General features: G+C 38.1%; 1 protein-coding gene across 3 annotated transcripts in view; it reads left to right on the top strand.

Moving 5' to 3' along the window:
- The window catches only part of Aff2 (AF4/FMR2 family member 2), a 482,974-nt gene that overhangs the window by 314,418 nt on the left and 144,519 nt on the right, over window positions 1-24,037 (top strand). For all 3 annotated transcript variants that reach the window (XM_027433386.2, XM_027433385.2, XM_027433387.2), the window contains 2 exons: window positions 17,173-17,209; window positions 17,497-17,530. In XM_027433386.2, coding sequence (XP_027289187.1) covers window positions 17,173-17,209; window positions 17,497-17,530 — 71 coding nt within the window. The remainder of the gene's footprint in view (window positions 1-17,172; window positions 17,210-17,496; window positions 17,531-24,037) is intronic.

Raw genomic sequence — 24,037 nt, 5'->3', positions numbered from 1 at the left:
AACAAATCCAGAGAAGTCTGTGCTTCCACTGTTGTTGGACTTTTCAAGTTTGAGCAGTCAGCCAAATTAAGATGTAAGCTGCCTCACTGTGAGACAGAAGGCTCTCCTCCTACAGTCCTCCCAACCCTAATTCTGGAAGAATCATGAATTCCCTTGGCCAATTTGGTTGTCTATGTTTATATCACACACACACACACACACACACACACACACACACTTGCAGCAGTGGAAGAGACAGAAACAAATCTACATTCAGCTATCTTTTTATATATTGTTGACTATACAAAGGTAAATAATGTACAGCTTGCTCCCCTGCACCTTTCTAGAAACCTACCTTCCATTATTCTAGGTAGTGAACATCCTACCTTAAATAATAGACTATTCATTCATTGTTTTCTAAGATAGACAATTCCGTGGTTGGAGGGCTCACATCATTGGAATGTCTCTCTTAGTTTGAACCAAAATTGTTCCCCTAAAAACTTTTACTCATAGTGAATCAGAAGGACAGGGAATCATTGAGTGTGACAGAAACTTTCCCACCTCAGGTATGTATATTGCTTGGCTAACTAAAGTGTCTGACAAAAATCAATGGCAACCAGAGCCACCCCAAGTCATTGGCTTCTGGGAACTCTGTCTCTTGAACTTAAAGAAATTAAAAGACACTAGGAGGATGAGTTTAGAAAGGAGTTTTATTATTGGATTATAGATGTGAGCTCAAGAGGAAAAAGACAGGGAGAGGCTGGCGTAGCAGACCTACAAAGCTGCTAGTCTAGGGTTTATTTTATGGGACTTGAGTCATAATTGGCATGAGATACAGGGATATGAACTAGTCAGTCTAGTCAATCTACCTATTAGGGGTCCAGGTGATACTCTATGTCAATCAAATCTTCCTGTACAATTTCCAGGTAAGATTACTCATTTAGGTTGTGTAAAAGAATGAAGATGAAGATATCAAGATACCACATTAGGAATCAATGTTACTTTCTAATATTATTGGCCTCTGGCTAAAAAAAAGCAAGGACATTCCTAGTTTTGGGCCAAGGTAAGACTTAGAGCTACCTACTTTTGAGTTTGAGTTCGCTGCCCTAAATCTTCTTAACCAGGTTTTGTCTCCTGTTCTCAATAGGGTTGGTCCAAAAAGCAGATCCAAAATCTTTTCCCCTGACAGACTTCCATATTATTCTGACAGCTTCTAACTTTCGCTTTCTATCATATTCCTGTGCTCCTGCTGAAATGGCAGGTCTGGGGTATTGCCCCCATTTGAAATGGTTGTGTTTCTTTGCAATATCCAGCAAAAGCATTACCTTCTATATTCTGGGGCTTCTAATCAATGCTACCTAAGATAGTATGGGTTCTTTAAACTCCAAACATATTTCCAATTGAAAATAGGTGATCAACTAAAATTTCTATGGGACTATGGCATGAATAATGCCAAAATTGGGCAGTCTTACACTTGGCTCATTCACTCCTAATAAAAAACCATCCTATGGGCTTCAGACTAATGTCTCAAGATCAATCCACATCTGATTACTCTAGTCCTGCTGTTAATTTTCTTCATGTTCTTTTAAATTATTAACATAATGATATAAGACTTTTAGAAGATCACTCTTTAAATTATTCTGTTATTATTTGACTATTGTTATTAGGAAATTGATGAACTGGGTCTTTTTTGACTTGCCTTGGGAGATAAAGATGCAATTATTTACTCATTGTGAGAATCACCAACAAAACAAAAGAGAGATCCATCCTAGTCCAGACTGGTAAACCAATGTGTTTATAGGGGTTACTTATAGGAACATTGACTACCTGCTTTTGCCCATTGTGGGCCCCTCACAAGCCTGCACTAGCTCTTTGTATCAATTTCCTGTGAATAGCTCTATGAGGAATATAGATACTATGCTAATATCTCTGCCTCTGTCTCCTATTAGGGACAGGAAGCTTCCCACAGACAAGTTAGAAGCTGATAACAGATTGGGGGCTGAGCAATGAGCTAGCTGCTGTCTTTCTAAGCTGAATCCTTATGTTGCCACTCCTGAGTATGCCAAAGCCTTTTTTCTCTAAAGCTCTCATACATGCTTCTCCCCTTCTCCCATGGAAGGCTTCTGACACATCAGAGCGTATGAAATTAGAGATTAATAACATTGGTAGTTAAAAATAAATCTAGACTCTCCAAGTCAAGGCCTTCACATTACAAGTGGGAAAACAGACTTGGAGTGGGCAAGTGGGCAGTTGACTCCACCAGGATCACTCAGAAAGCTCTTGGTAGGGATCAGATTTGACTCAAGCTCTTTTCATCCTGTTCTTTCCTTTTTGACTCTCTCTATCTATAACAAAAATATTAATGCAACATAACCAGTACCAACATAATCTCTTTTTAGTAAAACATAATTTGAAAAGTTGTAACTATCCTATAAGTTTGAATTTCTTGAGGGTGAAGAATTTAATATTTTCTGTAGTATTAACTCAGTATTTCATTTTTAAATAATTACTTGTGAAATATATACTTTCCTGAAAATCAAACACACACACACACACACACACACACACACACACACACACACACACACTTATATTTCCTCTTATGATTCCACTATGCAATATGAAGCCTTTCCCAAGTGTCTCATACAATGGTTTTCTCCAGCTCCTATGTTCCTGGAACTTTTGCAACAGACTTGAATGTCAAGAAGCCTAAGCTTTTGACTTGATCATGTCTGTATCTCAGGGACCAACACATAATGTCTACTTAGTAAAAGTTACTAAGACAAAAAGCGAGGAATTTAGTAGAGACAGTCATTTTCTCTGTGGCCTTTGACAAGTCATTTTACATCCTTGTGGTTTTGATTCCTCTTGTCAAATGGGTATGGTCTTACTTGTCTCTTTAGTTTGTGGTACAAAGGGACCAACTAGTATCTACATATTAGAAATTAAAGACTCAGAGCCATAGAAGACAAGGCTTATGACAATATGCTAGTTACTTGAAAAGTAACTCTGACAGCATGGAATACAACTGAGGTTGGAGGAACCTAGAAGAGCAGACAACATTTCTCCCTCTGCCTAAAGGGTACCTAGCTTCTATGTCTTAAAGTGAGCAAAGCACAGCTACCCACAAATTGTTCATATTTGTTAGAGTCCCAATCAAAAAACAATGTGTAATGTGGTAGAAAATTGGGTGTTTTGTTATGTTTCCTGTATGTAACTTTGAAGACTTTACATGATATTACAATTTGTTTGCACAATGTCAGAATGGCATACAATGCTCTTTCACTTGTGAAATATGTTTTTTCTCAAGTGCTAAAAAGTAGAACATCATCACTTAGCTCCTTTTTTTTCATTAACCATGTTCACTACTTTACAAAGGAAAGTCACACTTAGTTTAGTGTGTCTTTGAAACTGACCACCAGCATTTAATTCCAATTAGGCATGAAATTTTAAGTAAACAAGCTTATTTCTCAGAATATTGATTCTTTAGGGGCCTAATAGATATATGATTACCTCTTTGTCTCTCTGTCCAGGAGGAGCAAAGTAGTTTGGAGGTAAAGAAGAGCTTCTTTATGAAGGTCCAAGCCAATCTTAAATGCATGCAGACAGTGTTTTTCTAAGAGAAAGTGATGCTTGGTGTTGAGCATAGCTACTCAGCATTAGATCCAGTGGCAAAACAAAATGGTATTATCTGAGCAGGTTCTCATGTCTAGGTGCTGAATGGGCAAAAGATCAATATATACTTGCATAAGCATGCATCTGTGTTCTTATCTGAGGAGTAACAAGAAGAGAACAACAGATTCATATTTTTCAAGTGTTAATAAAATAAATAACAATGGAAAGTCTGCTGTGAGCTTGACATGTTACTTGTCTAACTCATTTTGAGAAGTAAAAGAGCATGCCCTGAAATTTCTTACTGAAGATATGCTTTCAGGAAATTATATTTGAACTACATCGCACCCACTGTAACAAAATGTGTCTGTGGTAACATAAACACAGTGAGTTGTTTCATGAAATTTCACATTTTCAAATACAGAGAATTAGCTCAAATTGAAAATGCCATGGTCGGAGAAGGGGAAAGGGACAAGATCTCCTGAGGAAATTGGGAGCATGGGGAAGGGGAAAGGGAGCTAGGAGAATGAGAAGGGGAGAAGAGGAGGGGTGAAGAGGACATGAGGGAGTGGGACTGTTGAGTTGGGAGAAGAATAGAGGAGAGTAAGATAAGAGATACCATAATAGAGGGAGCCATTATAGGTTTAAAGAGAAATCAGGCACTGGGGAAATGTCTGGAGATCTACAAAGATGACACCAACTAACAATCTAAGCAACAGAGGAAAGGCTACCTTAAATGCTCTCCCCTGATAATGAGATTGATGACTAACTTATATGCCATCATCCAGCAGCTGTTGTAAGTAGAAGCAGACACCCACAGCTAAACACTGAACTGAACTGGAATCCAGTTGCAGAGAAGGAGGAGTGATGAGCAAAGGGGTCCAGACCAGGCTGGTGAAACCTACAGAAACAGCTGACCTGAACAAGGGAAAGCTCTTTGGCCCCAGAGTGATAGCTGAGAAACCAGCATAAGGCTGACCCAGACCCCATGAACATGGGTGTCAGTGAGGAGACCTTGGAAATCTGTGGGGCCTCTCATAGTAGATCAGTACTTATCTCTAGCATACAAACGGATTTTGGCAATCCATCCTACATAGAGGGCTACTCCCTTAGCCTAGACACATGGTGGTGGGCCTAAGCCCTATCCCATAGGATATGACAGACTCTGAAGACCCCCATGGAAGGCCTCACCCTCCCTGGGGAACAGAAAGGATATGGAATAGTTAGAGTGTTAGTTTGGGGAATCAGGGAGGAGGGGAGGGAGAGGGAACTGGGATTGACATATAAAACTGTCTTGTTTCTAATTCAAATAAAAAATGACAAAAAGAAAATGCCATGGTCTGTGTTTCATTATTTTCAGTGCCTGATACATCTTTAAATAACTCAAAGGCATCCCCAGAAACAGTACAAAAAGGGGATACCATATGCCTCTCATTACCTAGTTGATGAAAAGATCTAACACTTCTCTCTCAGGATAGGGCCTATTACCCCTTAGTGGACTTTGGAAAAAATATTAGCTACTATATTTTGTTTATTTTTTATTTGGCAAAGGAAATGTGTGTGTGTGTGTGTGTGTGTGTGTGTGTGTGTGTGTGTGTGTAGTGATATAACACAATGATGTGCAATACATTGGTATTGTGGAATAAGTAAAACAAGTTAACAAATAGCAATCATCTCATGTTTAGATTTCTTCTGTATTATTAATATGTTACTCTCCTACACAATGAACTCTGCAACTTCTTTTTTCTAACATAAATAATTGTATGCTTTGATAACACCTCCTCATTCCTGCTACCTTTTTTGCATAATTTAAATGATTATATATTAGAGACCAGCCATAATCAGGAAAACCACATACATTTTAAACAGATCAGTGAGTATTGTAAAAAAAAAAAAAAACATCAAGTTGTTAGAATTCTTGAAAGTCTTATCATATAGAGTTACTTTGGTACAAGTTTTGATGAACACATAAGCAACATTTGTCATTTGTCATGAATGTTATCAACTGGATACAAATGCCCAAATCAAAAACACTTGGAAACAACCTATCTTTTAAGTAGGTTAAGCATCCCTTCTAAATCTTGTGCATATCCTTAATGTACTTACCATCCCCATTTTAAATAGTGCTGGGGAAAATTCTATCTGTCAGTGCTTGTCAGAATATTACTTACAAACTGTTTCAGCAGAGTTGCTGTGAATGAAGCTGTGAAGTATATCCTTGTATTACAGCTCGTCATACATGAAAGGCTCTTTTTGAACTTTATAATTATAGGAGGAAACAGACATGTTTTAGTGCTACCTGAGAGTTTTACTAATATTACCTTTGAAATGAATAATTATGTTACCTGTAAAGATTGAAAAGAATGTTTCTGTAACTTAGTCATTAAAAAAGATATTTACTAACTTTGATTCTTGTACCCCCTCCCCCAACACCATTCTTTATTTCTATCATAACATTAATTTTCATATTTAGTGTTTATATATGAAAATGCTTGGTGAACCCTACACACATGCTGACTCTCCTGCTTCATAAAATTTATCATCTCTGTTGCTGGGATTTGTGTGCATGTGGTTCAATTATTCTTGCTCTTAGGGTAAAACATGTTGGCTATGAGCCCTAAGACTTGAGCAAGATTTGAGCAGCATTTCTTTTTCAAAGAGTGTTTGAAGGAGCCTAGAATGTACCTGATGATAACAGAGGGCTGGGAGACTGTGGGGCTTTTTCTGTTTGGAGCTGTGAACTTACAAATACTGTGTGATTGGCATGGAAGAACCAAGCCAGCAATTTCATAGAACCTTCTCTGTGAATGAAGGAGTAATGTTTAGCTGCCTCATCTCTGCTGGAAACAAAAAGAGCATGCACATCATCGTGTCACTACCTGTTAGGCTGCATCAATAGAAGATGAATATGAGAGCATCCAGATGGAAGCTGGTGAGGTACTATGCTTCCTGGAGCTATCAGATCATGTCTGAAACGGGATAGTGAGAGACTGATAGATGGGAAAAGCCCCAGGCAGTCAGGAGTCCTGCCTTGGGAGCATCCAAGATAGTGAGTGACACAATTGAAGGCTGGAACTTTGGAAGACAAGTTGAAGGTTTCCAATAAGTAAATGAGCAAGCTGAGAATGTCTCAACCTGGAGAAGAGACAGACCACAAAGGAATAAATAGACTTTCTGTCTTCCAAAGCTGAAAGTCTCTCAGGCTGAAACAGGAAGAAATGTGCTTCATGTACCTCCAAATCATTATCCCTGGATAGAACTTTTTGTGAGACACGTGCTTCACAACCAAGAAAAAGATTCTGATCCAGCTGTCTCTGCATGACCTAGATGGGCTGTTTCAAGCATTCTCCCTCCCTCCTTCCCTCCCTGTCTGTCTGTCTCTCTGTCTCTGTCTCTGTCTCTGTCTGTCTCTCTCTCTGTCTCTCTGTCTCTCTGTCTCTGTCTCTCTGTCTCTCTGTCTCTCTCTCTCTCTCTCTCTCTCTCTCTCTCTGTGTGTCTCTGTCTCTCAACATATACACAGATAGAAACTGCATGGCCTTTGTATTTTAGATAGGCTTCAGGAACTAGTGAAAAGAGAGTTGGACCAAATGATGTTAAGTTCTGCTAAAAAGCTGCTATTTAAGTCAGCATTCTTAAGTAGTTTTTACAGTTGATTTTAACAAAGGCCAAGAAGCATAGTAACAAGTTAGTTCTATTCCACTATTCTCCTTTACCTTCATTATACTAATCTGGTGCCTTAAAAAATCTGAATTTTCTATTGCCTTCATAGTGGTACCAAATTTCATTTTATTTAAAAAGAGTCTTTTTTTTTCAAGACAGGGTTTCTCTTAAAAAGAGTCTTTAAAACAACATATTTACAGATACTAGCAGGCATATCTCAGCACCTAGGCCCCACCTCTGTCCAAGTAAATGGTGCCCAGAGCTAAGGAATTAGAGGATAAGATCACTCCCTAAAGAACACCAGATAAACAATTCACCACTCAACCTATAGGTTTGAAGTTAAAAGCTACATTGTTCATTCTGGTCACTATGTTTTCATTTTTCTTTTTTTTTTCCAACTTTTTAAAATTTGAATTAGAAACAGGATTGTTTTACACGACAATCCCAGTTCCCTTCTCCCATCCTCCCCTACCCACCCACAACTAAAACCTTATCTGTCACATATCTTTTCTGCTCCACATGGATGGTGAGGCCTTCCATAGGGTGTCATCAGATTCTTTCCTATCTTTTGGGATATGGCCTAGGCTTGCCCCCATGTGTCTTGGTTCAGGGAGTATTCCTCTATATGGAATGGGCTCCCAAAGTCCACACCTATGCTAGGGATAGGTACTGAACTTCCACAAGAGGTCCCATAGATTTCTGAGGTTTCCTCACAGAAATCCATGTTCCTGGGGTCTGGATTAGTCCCATGCTGGTATTCCAGCTATCAGACTGGGGAGAAAGAGTTCGAAGATGTTCAGGTCAGCTGTTTCTGTGTGTTTCACCAGTCTGCTCTGGACCTCTGTGCTCTTCACTGGTCCTTCTCTGCATCTGAGTTCCAGTTCAGATTGGTGATTAGTTATGGGTGTCTGCTTCTACTTCCACCAGCTGCTGTATGAAGGCATATAAGTCAGTCATCAATCTCATAATCAGGGGAGGGCATTTAAGGTAGCCTCTCCTCCGTTGCTGACATAGTTAGCTGGTGTCATCTTTGTAGATCTCCAGACATTTGCCTAGTGCTTGGTTTCTCTGTAAACCAAAAATGATTCCCTCTATTACGATATCTCCATTCTTGTTATCGTGTATTCTTACCCTTGCTCATACTTTCTGCTTCCTCATGTCCTCTGCATCCCTCTTCTCCCCTTCTCATTCTCCTAGCTCCCTCCCCCCTATTCCCATGCTCCCAATTTGCTCAATGGAATAGAATTGAAAACCCTGATATTAACCCGCACACCTATGAACACCTGATTTTTGATAAACAATCCAAATTTATACGATGGAACAAAGAGAACACCTTCAACAAATGGTGCTGGCATAACTGGTTGCAGACATGTAGAAGACAGCAGTTAGACCCAAGCCTGTCGCCTTGCACAAAACTTAAGTCAAAATGGATCAAAGATCTCAACATAAATCCAGCTACACTGAACCTAATAGAAGACAAATTGGGAAATACCCTTGAATTAATTGGTACAGGAGACCGCTTCCTGAACATTACACCAGTAGCACAGACACTGAGGTCAACAATTGATAAATGGGACCTCCTGAAACTGAGAAGCTTCTGTAAAGCAAAGGAGACAGTCAGCAAGACAAAACGGCAGCTGACAGACTGGGAAAAGATATTCACCAACCCCACATCTGACAGAGGGCTGATCTCCAAAATATACAAAGAACTCAAGAAGCTAGTCCCCCAAACACCAAACAACCCAATTAAAAAGTGGGGTACAGAACTAAATAGACAATTCTCAATAGAGGAATCTAAAATGGCTGAAAGACACATAAGAAAGTGTTCAACATCCTTAGCCATCAGGGAAATGCAAATCAAAACAACTCTGAGATACCATCTTACTCCTGTCAGAATGGCCAAAATCAAAAACACCAATGACAGTTCATGTTGGAGAGGATGTGGAGAAAGGGCAACACTTCTCCACTGCTGGTGGGAGTGCCAACTTGTACAGCCACTTTGGAAATTAGTATGTCGACTCCTAAAAAAAAATGGGAATCAGTCTACCACAAGATCCAGTAATCCCACTCCTAGGCATATACCCAAAAGAAGCACATTCATACAACAAGGACATCTGTTCAACCATGTTCATAGCAGCACTATTCATAATAGCCAGAAACTGGAAGCAGCCTAGATGCCTCTCAACAGAAGAATGGATAGAGAAAATGTGGTACATTTACACAATGGAGTACTACTCAGAGGGAAAAAAACAATGGAATCTTGAAATTTGCAGGAAAATGGTTGGAACTAGAAGAAACCATTCTGAGCAAGGTAACCCAGTCACAAAAAGACAAACATGATATGTACTCACTCATATGTGGATTTTAGTCATAGATTAAGGATTACCAGCCTACAATCCACACTGCTAAAGAAGCTAATAAACAAGGAGTTCCCTAAGAGAGACATACATGTTTTTATTTGTCTGTGTTACCTTCCCTTCCTTGCTTACTCACACACTGATACTTGCAAACCAAGATACCACACAGGTAGAACTTTTTCTTCTACAGTTGTGTTGTAAAATCTTGAATATAGCTTCTCTACCAGCTTCCAACAACAATTTATCACCCTGTCTCTCTCTCTCTGTGTCTCTCTCTGTGTCTCTCTGTCTCTGTCTCTGTCTCTGTCTCTGTCTCTGTCTCTCTCTCTCTCTCTCTCTCTCTCTCTCTGTGTGTGTGTGTGTGTGTGTGTGTGTGTGTGTGTGTGGTAAAAAATGTGGCTATTCTCAAATAGAATGCAGAAAGAGACCTTGGAACACTTAGCAGTGAATGGGATGTCCCTATCAAATTCTTCTCCTCAGAGAGCCCTAAAACGAGGAGACAGAAAGAGTGCAAGAGCCAGAGGTGATGGAGGACACCAGAAGAGCAGGGCTTTCTAAATCACCTGAGCAATGCTCACATGAATTCACAGTAAGTGAGGCAGCAAGCATGGGACTTGCAAGGGTCTGTAGCAGGTCCTCTGTTTATATATTGTAGCATTCAGTCTAGTGTGCTATGGAACTCCTAAGCGTATTATGAAGAGGGTCTCTGATTGTTGTGCCTTCTCTTGGGCCCTTTTCCTCCTGTTGGTTTACCTTGTCCAAAATTAATATGATGTGGGTTGTTTTTGATATTATTATATTTTATTTTGTCATGTTTGGTTGCTATCACATAGGTATGTTATCACATATCTAATGAGAGACAGAAAGGGAGTATATTCAGATGGGAAGAAAGGTGGAGAGGAAATGGGAGTAGTAGAGGGAGGATAAAATGCAATCAATATATATTAAATGAGAAAAAACTATTTTCAATTAAGGGGAAATGTGGCTATTCTAATAAAATAATTTTAAAGAATATTTCTTCCTTCTATCCTTCCTCCATCATATCATGATCTATTTATTCAGAAGTGATTTACAAAAGGCACAAAGTTAGGAATTGTCTTGGGATTTCTATTGCTGCAAAGAAACAGCATGGCCATTGCAACTCTTATAAAGGAAAATATTTAATGGAGGTTGGCTTACAGTTCAGAGGTTCAGTCCATTATTGTCATGGCAAGAAGCATGGGAGCATGCAGGTAGACATGGTGCTGGAGAAGGAGCTGAGAGTTTTACATCTTGATTCACAGGCAGCAGAAGGAGACTTTCCCTCACTGAATGTAATTTGAGCATATGAAACCTTAAAGCCTGTCCCCACAGTGACACACTTCCTCCAATAAGGCCACGCTTCCTAATAGTCCCATTCTATATGAACCAAGCATTCAAACATATGAGTCTATGAGTCCATTCCTATTCAAACCACCACATTGCACTCTCTGGCCCCCTTAGGCCTGTAGCCAAAACATAATACAAAATCCATTTAGTCTAACTTCAAAAGTCCCCATAGTCTATTACAGTCTAAACAATGTTTCAAAGTCCAAAGTTCAAAGTCTCTTCGGAGATTCATGTAATCTCTGAACTGTAATCCCCTATAAACAGATCACAAACTTCCAACATATAATGGCACAGGATATACATTACTGTTCTGAAAGAGATTAAAGGGAACATAGTGAGGAAATACTGGACCAAAGCAAGACCAAAAACCAGTTGAGCAAACTACAAACTCTGCATCTTCTTGTCTAATGTCAAAGTACTCTTCAGATCTCCAACTTGTTTCAACTTTGTTGACTGTAACACACACTTCTTTCTCTTGGACTGGCTCCACTACATGTTAGCAGCTCTCCTCAGTAGGTATCCCACAGCTCTGTCATTTCCATCATTTTGAATCTCCAAGGCAATCCAGGCTTTACTTTTACAGCTTCACACAATGGCCTTTCTGGCCCTCCCAGTAGGAAAACCCCTGCCACACACTTGGCCTCAGCAGCTTTCCTTAGTTGCAGAGGAAAATCCCATAATCCCTTTCTTCTATCCTTGACTTGAAAACCAGAACCACATGGCTGAAGCTGCCAACTTCTGATGCTTGCTGGTCTAGAACATGGACCCTCCTTAAATTCCATCTTCATTAGTGTTTTGGTTTTGATGGTTTCCTTCACTGCCTAAACTTGACTAACCTGGAACTCGATCTGTAGATCATTCTGGCCTTGAACTCAGAGATCCACCAGCCTCTGCCTTTTGCATACTGACATTAAAGGCATGCCCCATCACACTTGGCCCTAAGCTTTTCTATAATTCCTTTTCACAAGTTGAAATCTAACATCCAGCTCTTCTTTGTTCAGTTTACCTCCTTGAACATAGGACTTAGCTCCATTCTACTTCCTGAAGCCCCCTTTCTCCTCAAACTGGTTCCTTTTTGTGTTTTTACTTACTCAGCCTGCTCCTTTTCCTTATGAATCTTCATTAAAATGAATACTAGTAACCACATGACAGAACCTATTTTGAGATGTGCTTTGCCAAAGCAATTAATCCAAATATCTTCATATAAGTCCCAGACAAACTTTTCAGACAAGGGCAAAAAGCAGCCACAATTTTTTGCCAAAATATCACAAGTCTTGTCTCTAGGACACATACTAACATTCTTCTCTTCTGAAACCTCTTCAGCCAGGTCCCCACATTTCAAATCACCCTCAACACCACTGTCTTCCATGCTCCTACTAGTGTGGCCCATTAAGCCCCACTTAAAGCTTTCAACTGCTTTTCTAACCCACAGTGCCAAAGTACATATTCCTCCATACAAAAGCAAGGTCAGGCCAATCACATCAATACCAGACTCCCTGGTGCCAACTATCATCTTAGTTGCTTAGTTGCTGTGAAGAGACACCATGATTATAGCAACTTGTATAAAGGAAAGCATTTAATTGGGGATGGCTTACAGTTTCAGAGGTTCAGTCCATTATCATCATGGTGAGAAACATGGTAGCATGCAGGCAGACATAGTGCTGGAGAAAGAGCTGTGAGTTGTACATCTTGAATAGCAAGCAGCAGGAGACTGGCACACTACTCTTATCTTGAACACCTGAGACCTCAAAGCCCATGCCCACAGTGACACACTTCCTCCAACAATGCCACACCTAAAACAAGGCCACATCTCCTAATATTGCCACTCCCTGTGAGCCAAAAATTCAAAAACAGGAGTCTATGGGGGGGCATACAAGTTATTAAAACCACAACAGGAATGTGAAAAAGCACACTACAAGCTATCAAGTAAAGACTAACAATGTACAAGTCTTCAAAGAAAACATAAGGGTCTGAACAGTATATCTCTTTTATGAGTACTAAAGTGTTTGGATTAGAGGTTTTAGAGGGCCAATTAGAAAGGTAAACTATGAAAAGTGAGTTCATAACTGTGATTCCATTCAAACGGAATAGGGCTAGTGAAACAGTTTAAATGACAGATATTGTCAAAAGCATGAACATAAAAATCTGAAAAATATGATTGGTCCTTTTTCTTTTATAAATAAGACCAAACTATTGCATGTATGTGGAAGCCAGACTCTCCTCTCTCCCCCATGTCTGTGTGATATTCAACTCAAGTGATTTATGAATCTCTAAATTTATAAAGACAAACACAGTTAAAAATTCTAAGTTTAAGTTTTCTTACCAATTACAAACTTAAAATACCCATTCTCTTGTAGAGAATGTAAATCCCCACAAACATAGGAATAACCATATGCTAAATAGAACCAAGAGAGCAACAATATCTTGGGGAGAATGTTGCCACAGGTAAGTAGCCTCTAGAACAGAGGTGACACTGGATCCCTTGGGTCTTTACAACCTAAAATACTAAATAAAATCAAAAGAAAAATAACGCATTATTGTTAGTAATATGTCTATGAATCAATTAATTTTGGAACAGAGCCACAGCCATTTACACTATAATGGCAGAGCTGAGCAATGATGACAAAGACCATATCTTTCCAAAAACCTAAAATTTTTACTATACTTCAAGGAAAAAGTTAGCTGATACTCGAAAATATGGATCCTATAGGAGCTTCAGATCACAGGATTGTCATCCAGGGAGCTATTTTAAAAGATCCTTACATGAGTTTATGAATATAGTTTGGCTTCATTATGTACTGGTATATATAATATTTCTCTGCAAGAAATACTGAGTTCCAATTCTGGTGACTTTTTTTTAATAACACATGCATTAACAATTATTGTATGAACATAGTTTTTTTCTAGGACCATGATATACAATTAGGGTTGTTTATTTATGTACAGTGACCTTGGCAGCATATAAAAGTTTTCTTCATTTGTAAATCTTGTTTTAAAATGATTTATCCAGATTAGCATTAAAATCAATGTCAAGAATATATAAAACCAGTAATACAAAATTATGGAATGGCTTTATTTTCCTATTTGATTCATGTATCACTACATTGGTTCACTTAAACAACCAATTGTTTGAGTATAAAGATCATTTTAAAAAGAAACTTGCAGGACAAATACAAATACTGTGTGTTTTACTTTCCTACCAGATGTTTGTTTTGATTGAATTTGGAACCTGTGTTTAATTTCCTAAAGGTATACAAGTCTAAACTTGCCCTGCATCTTTGTAAAAAAAAATCCTTTACAGAAAGAAGATAGAAATTATTGTTTAAAGTTAGCTAGCAATTCATTTTTATGTATCTAAGAAAGATTTTCTTCATAATTGAAATTTTCAGTTAATTTTGGAGAATCGACTTAATGGGAAAATATTTTGAAGTGTAGTTAATATTTTCCTGCCATCTTTAGAAAGTTATGTTAAATGTTCTTTAGTGTTTCTTCATAACTTTGATACCATTATCAGTATCAATTACTGTACTGTGCTGTAATGATACAGTATGCTATAATTGTGCCCTTAGGGGATAAAAAGACAGATAAAAAGAATGTTTTCCTCCCCATCAAATGGCCATAGAATTGTGTGCTTTCTTTAAGCTATGACTTGCTATGCCATTTTCCCTGGACTCTTGTGCTATTAATTTTCACATCTTATTGATCTTTACCGGTGATATGACCTGTACAAATAAATTTCTTTCCTTGCCATCTGTAATTTCCTGAGGAATAGGATCTGATTGTTCAACATTTTGGAGACCTTTCATCAAAAGGCAGTTAGTTAATGCTCTAGTGACAGAGAGACAAACAACAGTGGTGAGGAGGTAAACATGAGAAAGTTACAATCAATATATATATATATATATATATATATATATATATATATATATATTGATAAAACCTGAGATCAGAACACAGCAACACAGTTTTTAGCTCTGTGTTCCATTATTTTCCTTACTATTGATTAAATCTATTTTTGACAATTTTATGCATATGTGTATGTAGTGCATTGTACTTACTCTCACCAGCCCTCAACTCTTTTATCTTCCTTCTATACCCTCCCTACAGATCCTTTTCCTACATTCATGCCTTTTTTATTTGTAACCAAGAACCAATGTGTAGTCACAGGTTTAAGAGCTGTTCCTTTGATCCTTGTTGGTTTATTGTTTGGTTCCAAAGTGAAGGTAATGACTACCCTTCCCCTAAAATTAATCAGTTGTCAATACTTCAGCAGGAAAGGTAGAGTTCCATGACCCCTACCCCCAATAGAAAATTTGCTTTTGACTGACATGTCTTGTATATGCCGATGTAGGCAAAAATAACTGCTATGAGATTATGTTTGCAATGGCTGTGTTGTATCTTCAAGATAGAATTTCACAGTCCTCCCTATCTTCTGGCTCTTACAATATTTCACTTTTTTCTACAGTGTTCCCTGTACTTTTGGGAATGTGGTACAAATGTCTTGTTTAAGACTGAATATTTAACTGTCACTTACTCTCAACATCTAATATCATGGCATTAATGGTGGCATCTAATATCATGAATATTAGAATCTAGTTTGGCATTATATCATTTTAACTAAATGATAGTAAGCCCACTCCTAAGGCCAATAACCTTCTTAGCCTATGGGATTCTGTCAAGGTTTATAGTACCAAACAAAAATATTTAAAAGGCAGGTCCCTATCTGCTTTAGAAGCCTTTGAGAAGTAAACTTTATGCATGGACTAATGATAATCTTTAGCATAGAGAGATTTCCTACTATTTTTTAGTTAATTGTAGTTTTCTAGAGTGATCATCACAGAACTCAAACATCTTGTGAAACAGGTACAATAAATACACTGAAAACTTCACTTTCAGATAAAATGTAGCATAGTCATATGGTTCTTTGATTTTTTAAAAAGACAAATTATTCTGTGCTCTTTTTCTTCTATGTAGTATAAGATTCACCCTAATAAATACATTACTCAAAGCAATGACTCTGATGAAGCCAATTTTGTGTTTACTTTCTTTGCAGTGCTGGTGATGGAACCCAGGACCTTGGTTGAGTTAACTGCCTCTGGTTTTGATCTGTAGTCCTTGACAGTTCTTTATTGAGTCTCCACTAGTGTGTATAACCTGATATATTTGTTACTTTTCTATTGTTATGACAAAATACCTTGACTAAGTCAACTTACAGAAGGAAAAGTCTATTGGGCTTATGATTCCAGAGAAATAAAATCCATCACCATCATGGCAAGGAAGTATGGCAGCAGGCAGGTATTAGTGATGAGAGAGCTCTTATCTTCAACCTTAAAAGGTGAACTAGTAATAGTACATAGACTTGAAATCTCAAAGTCCATCCCCAATGACACACTTCCTCGAGCAGACCACACACCTCCTAAACCTACCTAAGCAGCACCACCAACTGAGGGCAAAGTATTCAAATGTCAAAGACTAGAGGGGTCATTCTCTTTCAAACCACTCCTGAGCATTACTGTAATGCTTTGGTCTGCTAGATTTGTTAAGATGTGCATAGGTGTGGCATACTGCCAGCAAGACTCATAAGTGCAAGTCTAGATTTCTCAAAATAGTGAATGAATTTTGTGAAGGATGATTTTCCAATAAAATCTAAATCCTTTAAATAATATAATCTACTAACATATTTCAAATCACCTCCTATACCTCAACAGGCTTGTAATAAAATTTTATGAATGCCTCTGTTGAACTAAGTTAAAATTTGTACATTTAAAAAGTTCTTTTTAACCAAGGAAGAAACTCGATGCCTTTCTTAATTACAAACATTTTTACACTTTTATAAAAACTATGATCATATGTTTGGTTGAACCAAGTACCCTTGACTCTCTTAGAGACATCATTGCTAAGTGATGAATTATACACTAGAATTTTACACATATGAATCATTTGTTCTTATGTGGGACACAAATACAAATAGACATGATCCTTAATTTTAATTATAACAAGGTAACAATTTTTTAACTTGTGGCAGCAGCTTTGGTTAATAGATGCAAATACAGCTACACACAAAAGTTTAATATAATTGTTAACAGTGATTTCTTAGTTAGAAACGTTAGTAAGATTATATCCTCAGCAATAACAAGTAACTTCCTCATCCCCATACCATTCTAGTAATGTCTATATTGTATATTCTTCCTTACAGGAATCTCAGCACTTGACTCCAGGATTCACCTTACAAAGTAAGTTTTTGTTTTTGATTTTCAATTATTTCTTATGCCAGTCAGCCATATTCTCACATGCATTACTTTCCTCTCTTTTCTGCTTAATGAAATTAAAACATGAAAGAATAATGGTAACAAAAGTTTACTTGGTGATTTACCATTTTAGTTCCTATTTTTCATCTATTATTATGACAGAAGGCTGTGAAATTATCTGCGAGGGCTGCATGTTCAGAAAGCAATTAAATTCCAAATGCTCATTTACAATAGAAGCATGAATAGTAACTGTTTGTGTCCTTTCTATTCAGAGTGGAGTGACCCAACCAGCAGAGCTTCTACAAAGTCAGTACCACTGAAGTCGTGAGTAGTTGGCCTCCCAAAGTAGGCCTCTTTGGGGTATTTTGGCTCAGAAACAGCACCACAGTACTTAGCCACTTCTCCCTTGTGGTTTCTTCCTTGAGACTATGAACCTTTACTTCCAGTTTCAAGTTAGTGGGGTTAATCAAATTCTCATTACCTTAGAACATTTCAGCTGCTGTAACATATATATCATAAGCTGGGAAGTTTATCAGTAGGAGACATGGATTTCTAATCCTTCTAGATTCTAGGAAGTCATAGGTAAAGTCACCAGTAGAAATGGTGTCTACTGAAATAGCTGTGAAAATAGCTGTATTTTTGCTCTAAGATCACAAGGTAGAAGTGGTAAGAGTCTGTCTGAAGTGGCTCTTGTAAATACACAAGTTCCATTCATGAAGGCTCTTATTCATGACAAAATTCTCTCTCCAAAGTCCCACCTCCTTGTGCTATCTTTTCCTGAGGAGGTATATGACACACACACACACACACACACACACACACACACAAACACACACACACACAACACACACACACACACACAGAAAGAGAGAGAGGGGGGTGGGGGAGAGGGAGGGAGGGAGTGTAGATACAACCATTTAAAGTTCCTGTGATCAGCAAGAAAAGTAAAAATGAATGTGGTTAGTAATTGGCTCTCTGATGATGTAGACGCAGTCAGGGTCAATACCTGAAAACAACTGTGACTTCAGTGAAAAAAAATCTAGATATTGGCTTCCCACATTTTGATAAAGTATCGAGCTTCATGTAACTTCACCTACGTCTGTAGCTAAACAACATCCAGCTCCAGCTACTAAGAAAGGCAAACAAAGAAATCAAAGATAATGTGACTTGATACAGCCAGTTAGCCCAAGACTCCACTGCAGATTATCTGCCATCTCTATATTAAAACTAAACAAGAACAGTCAGGAAGACTGAGAAAAAGATAGTATGGTACCAGATCCAAGTAAAAAAGTCTAGAGCCCTGCAATTAACTCTGCACTGTTTTCATTTTTATTAATGTTAACCAGAGGATGGGTTTATAGAAAAACAATTTCCTCAGATTAACTATTGTAGATTCTAAAAAATATCCATTGTATATCATTGCCCATGAGTATATCAACAGAGTATTTCTGTCATAACTTCCTTCCTTCCTAATAATAGAAAATGGAAATAATAGTATGTACTTGAAATTTTTAAAATGAAATAATTATGACACACAAGTGGCCTAAAGACACACTTGAAATGAATTGCGTACCTTTTGGAAGATCGTGAATAATTGCAGCAAACAACTGAGAATGACTTCAAATAGACTGAGACACTCAAAGAGTCAATGGTAATTCTATTCCATATTCTTATTTCAGTGTAGTAATTAAATCTCAAAGACCTGACCTGATCATCAGTCCTTTTTTGTTGTTTTGTTTTGCTTTGGAACTGACCTGTGCCTTGTAATTAGAATCTCAACTTTAACAACTAAGAGGTCATGATTTTAAAGGACAACACAAAACAAGGAAGAGGAATAATAAAGCAATGTTGATGATGTAATGGCCACATTAATGGAAATACAAAAATGAAAATCATCTCTGATATTGTGCATTTAATCATTTCCATTAATCACATGAACTTCTCTGTTTATTCTGAATGAACAATAGATCTTATTTCCAAATTGATACTCCCACATTACCATTTTCCTTCTAAAAATAATAAGATACATAAGAACACATTTGGGAAGTCAATGTAGGTTTGCATACAAGGAAGAATATAAAATTGTATTTTAATGGCAAAATTATCTTACTACTAAAGCATGTGTGTTAGAATTCCCTTATAAAATATGCTACTTACCAAATATTCCATATACTGAATATATTTCAGTAATATAATCCTACCACAAGGAAACTCATCAAGGGACACTTAAAATTGGAGGCTACATTTCAGAGAATAGCATTTTACTGCATAAGATATAGCACAGATGGTAACACTAAAATTCTCTGTAAAAAGAGTCAGCAAGACTTGAGGGTACTAAGTCCATTTCATGAATGAGCCTCTTCCAAATATTGTCCATAAGACTGTAATTGAAATAATTTCCTTCTTTTGGCAATGAAGGTCATAGTTGTAATAAAATCGCTTTTATTTTAGCTTTCAAATGCTTATTAGCTCAGTCATTATTATTACTTTCCCATATTTAGTTGTGGTATATTTTAAGCCAATTTCTAGGATTTTCCAATTGGCAGGGTAATCCTGAGGGTGATTAAGAATATTCTGAGTATAGACCAACTGCCAATATTTGGAACTTGGTAAGAAGTAATTCCCAAGACAGGCAGGGTATAAGAAACACATACTCAAGGCCAGCAAATGTCTAAGATATGTGACCTATTGCTTAGTACAGTGGAGAGATTAGAGTGTTGGAAAAAGAGAATCCCTTAATTGCTGAGATCATTTTGCTCAACTTGGTTTGCTTTCTCTGTTTGACAACATGAAAATCTTCCATTCAAGTGTGGATTGTTTATAAGAACTACATGTATGGGTACCAAGTCTGTGATCACATACCTCAATGGATCTGAGTTTAGGTTTACAACTATCCAGGTTCCCCATTCTTTTTTTTTTCTTGATGCAAACAGCAAGAGGCTTTATTGCAGTTGTTTCACGAGCTAACCCCATGTTAGCTTGGGCCTTTCATCCATCCACCATGGTGGATGGCTAGGAAAGACACCGAGAAGCCACAACATAGAGATCTTATAGGGCAGCATTAGGGGAGTGTCTAGGGGTATGCACAGGCTCAGGATTGGTGTGTCTCCAGGCTTGCCCTGTGTTGATTGGACAACTGGTTGTTATGGCCCATAGGCCCTCCCAGGGCAATTGCTATGCTCTGGGTGTCATTACTGTGCACTTGTCCATAAAGCACACCCAGAGCTGTAAAGCATGGCAACACCAGCTAACTTTTGATTGGTTCCTTGCCACAAGGCAGGCATCTGACCTCCTAGTGACCAAGGCAAGGTCAGACAAGCATGTGTTACTATCATGGCTGCCAAAAGGGACAGGCATCTGACCTCCTGGTGAACAAGGCAAGGTCAGGCAAGCACGTGTTTGGCTATTATGACTGCTGAAATGGGGAGCTGGTCCCTTCATTCCCCCCATTTTCTTTTTTGGAGATTCCAATCATGAAATTGCTGTCTCTCTGGTATCCCAATCAGGGAGTAAGAGATATTGGCATCCCCCATATAAGGGAGTTCCTTTTGACTTATCATTTCAACAAGGGAAAATGGGTGATGTATTCATTCCCATTCTACTTCCTGCTGACTTTGGGATGAAGTTAGGGACCCAAGAAGGCTGAAATGCTAGTCAAAAGCAAAAAAAGGCAATTAGGCAATGGGTAATCAATCAGGAGCTTCTGGTTGGCAGACTCTGTTGCAGAGACAAGGGGTGTCCACATCAGCTGGACTGGTTCACATCCACAGCATGTCCAGGGTTCGAAGTGTACTTAGGAACAGCCTATAGTCAGCAACTGATACTCCAATGTGTCTGCCAGAAGCAGAAACATGTTTAAGACATGTTTAAACTGGGAACCAACGTTAAAACTTATTTACTGAAACCCAGAGCTAAGAAAAAGCAGATATCTGGATATCTGTTCAAACAGCAGAAACATCTGTATAATTTTGAGTCTTAACAAAAACTATAGATTTGTTCTAGAAGCTTGTGCATTTTTCTTCTGTCCAGAGAGCCAGGTATGGATTGGACAGAGGTGCCTTTGGCCTGATAAAAAGCCCTTTAAGTTTATACCTAGATGACAACCAAAATAAACCTAAAAACCTTGAGCTTGTAACTGAACAGTAGGTAGTCACTACTTTATCAGCTGACAAGATGACTGTAGTCTTGTGGATCTGACTGCCAGACAGAAGCCAGTTAGAAGCCAATCCATATACAGTTATCCATACCCAAGTCTCTCCATTAGCATTGGAGGCAGAAGTATCAAAGAACAGCAATCTTTGCCAGGCCTATAAGGTGAGAGGTTTTTTTTTTCTCTCTGTGGAAGAGGGACATGGAAAAGACTGACCTTGTTTTGTCTAGGCAAAGGGGGTGCAATCAATTTTCCAGTGTCCAGCAGCTTTGTCCACAGTCTGGGCCAGGTCCTGATAGGCAGCAGGTGTCACATTTGAGCATCTCACACTGGTCAGCATCGTCATCATCTAGGTGCAGGAACTGGGTGCCTCATAATCTTCTTTGGAGACTTTGGGTCACTGTCAAGATCTGGCAGTCTTTTTGATATTATAAACTTTTAAAATAACATTTTAAGTGCCATATTCTGCAGGTCTCTGAAGCATTAGAGGTCTGTCTGTCTGTTTTAGTTACTTGCCTTAAGCACATAGGTTGCTAGGTAAAGCCTTATTTCTGCAATCAATTTTTAGTCTGACTGTAACAGGTTTTAACTTAGTTGGAACTTAGCACAGTTGAATTTAAATTGCATATAGTTACTTTATATTCTTTAAACAGTAGCTACATGCACACATTTTAGCTGCTTGCTTAAGCTTAACTTCTGAAACCTTCAGCTCCCCATTCTTAACATTTGCTGCTCTTTCCATGAGCAGGCCCCAGCACTTAACTGGCTTTCTAGAGGATTAGGTATTTCCCACTCATTTGCTCTACTTTGTTGACATATACCCCTTCTACTGGCTCCAGTTGTGGCAAGAAAATCTGACTGCATGAATTTAGAAGCCCCTGTTCTACAAAAATCATGGTATTGGATGTAGAATATACAAGTTTAAGTCACAGGGTAATTTATCTTTATTTAAAGAATACAAATTCCCTTAAAGGAAATTAAGCAACTTAATAAGAAAATGTGTATATGCATTTGAGTACCCACCACAAATGCCTGTTAGACTCCAAATATAAGCATACGCATTAGTAGTTAAACTACATAAAAGTATGTTTAAATTTGATCCTTAATACTTTCTAGAGGATTGATGTCCCAGTAGTCAGCCACCCCCACTGCCTGTCAGCAGTCTCTGAGAGTCTGAGTTATATTATAATCTTTAAAATGTCCTTAATCAAATCTCCTCCAACAGTTTCTAATCTATCCTATAAATGGGTTTTTTCCTCAAATAGGAAAAATGTGAGTGTTAGGTCAAATTATTTTTCTCAGGAATACAGTGTTGTATATTTGAACACAAATATCATATCCATTCTGTTTATATCACTTACTAGATTCAGGCTCTCAATGGACACTCCAGATATCATGTTACTTTGTAGATTCTTAAGGAGCCCATTAAGGGCCAATAGAGAAAAATAAACGTGGATATTTTTATGTGACTTCATCAAATTGATCATAATATAATCATCAAGTACTCACCACTACAACATTCTTACTTTCCTCTTTATATTTCAGCTTGTTGTGGCATTTAAAAACAACAACAGATGAAATATATTCACTTGCCCTAAGAAGAATTCTAGATAGCTTCCATGAATCCATAAGTGTCCATTCAGTTAGCCTTTGAACTCAGTTGTTTTGTGAGCACTGTTGAGAAGATAGCAACTCCAAATATTAAGTTCCTTTGTTAAACTTGGTTATTAGCATTTGGACTCTGTCCAATTGGAAGCCATCCAGAACCCCTCTTATCCAAGCAACTCTGTTTTAAGGCATGCTATTGAGAATGTCTGGATAGTTTCCATACAAGCTCCAATATAAAGTCAGATGTAATCATGATGCTTTTTTCTCCTGCTATAAAACCAGTACCTCTACTTATAGAGTTGACTATGTGTTTGAAGACAAGCATGAAAACAGATAATTGATGACAGGCCATTTGAAGTCAGATTTCCTGTGTCCAGCCACAGTTTCTATATGTGTAGTTATTATGTTTATTGCATGAACAAATGTATGCATGGAATTCTAGGTAGTAGGAAAGGAAGATATGCTATGATGTGAAGGGCAGAAACCTCAAATAATGACCAGTGTGCTTTTGAGCACACTTGTCCTGATGCTCTTATCAGCCATCGTGAAGCTATAATGGAGTGTCTGCCCCTAAGCTTATGCAGTCCACTTGGAAGATAAGTTAAACACGCACCCTTATTTCAGAGGCACTTTTGGGCTACAAAGGGATATTCAAGTAACACTGTTCTTCAGTTTAAATAATTTTAATGTAGGCTAAGAGCCTTTGGGTATTTAAACCCTCCTTACTTCCTACTAGGAGGCCTTTTACATGTTCTCTGGTGAGTTCAGGAATTAGATACTGCAAATGTGGCCTTTTATCCAGGCTTGTTGGTACATGCCCATAATCCCAGCACTTGGGGGGGGTGAAGACAAGAGGATCAGGCGATTGAGGTTTGAGGCCAGTCTGGGTCAAATGAGACTCTATGAAAAAGAAAAAAAATAAAGAAATAAAGGAAAGGAAATGGGAGGGAGAGGCAGAGACAGAGACAGAGAGAGACAGAGAGAGAGAGACAGAGAGAGAGAGAACATTAGCTTTTTGGCCTCATAAAACCTTTAAGGAGATTTGTAGAGATGGT

This window comes from Cricetulus griseus, chromosome X (assembly GCF_003668045.3).
Source record: "Cricetulus griseus strain 17A/GY chromosome X, alternate assembly CriGri-PICRH-1.0, whole genome shotgun sequence".
NCBI classification, from domain to species: domain Eukaryota; kingdom Metazoa; phylum Chordata; class Mammalia; order Rodentia; family Cricetidae; genus Cricetulus; species Cricetulus griseus.
This window is presented reverse-complemented; position numbering and strand designations above follow the sequence as displayed.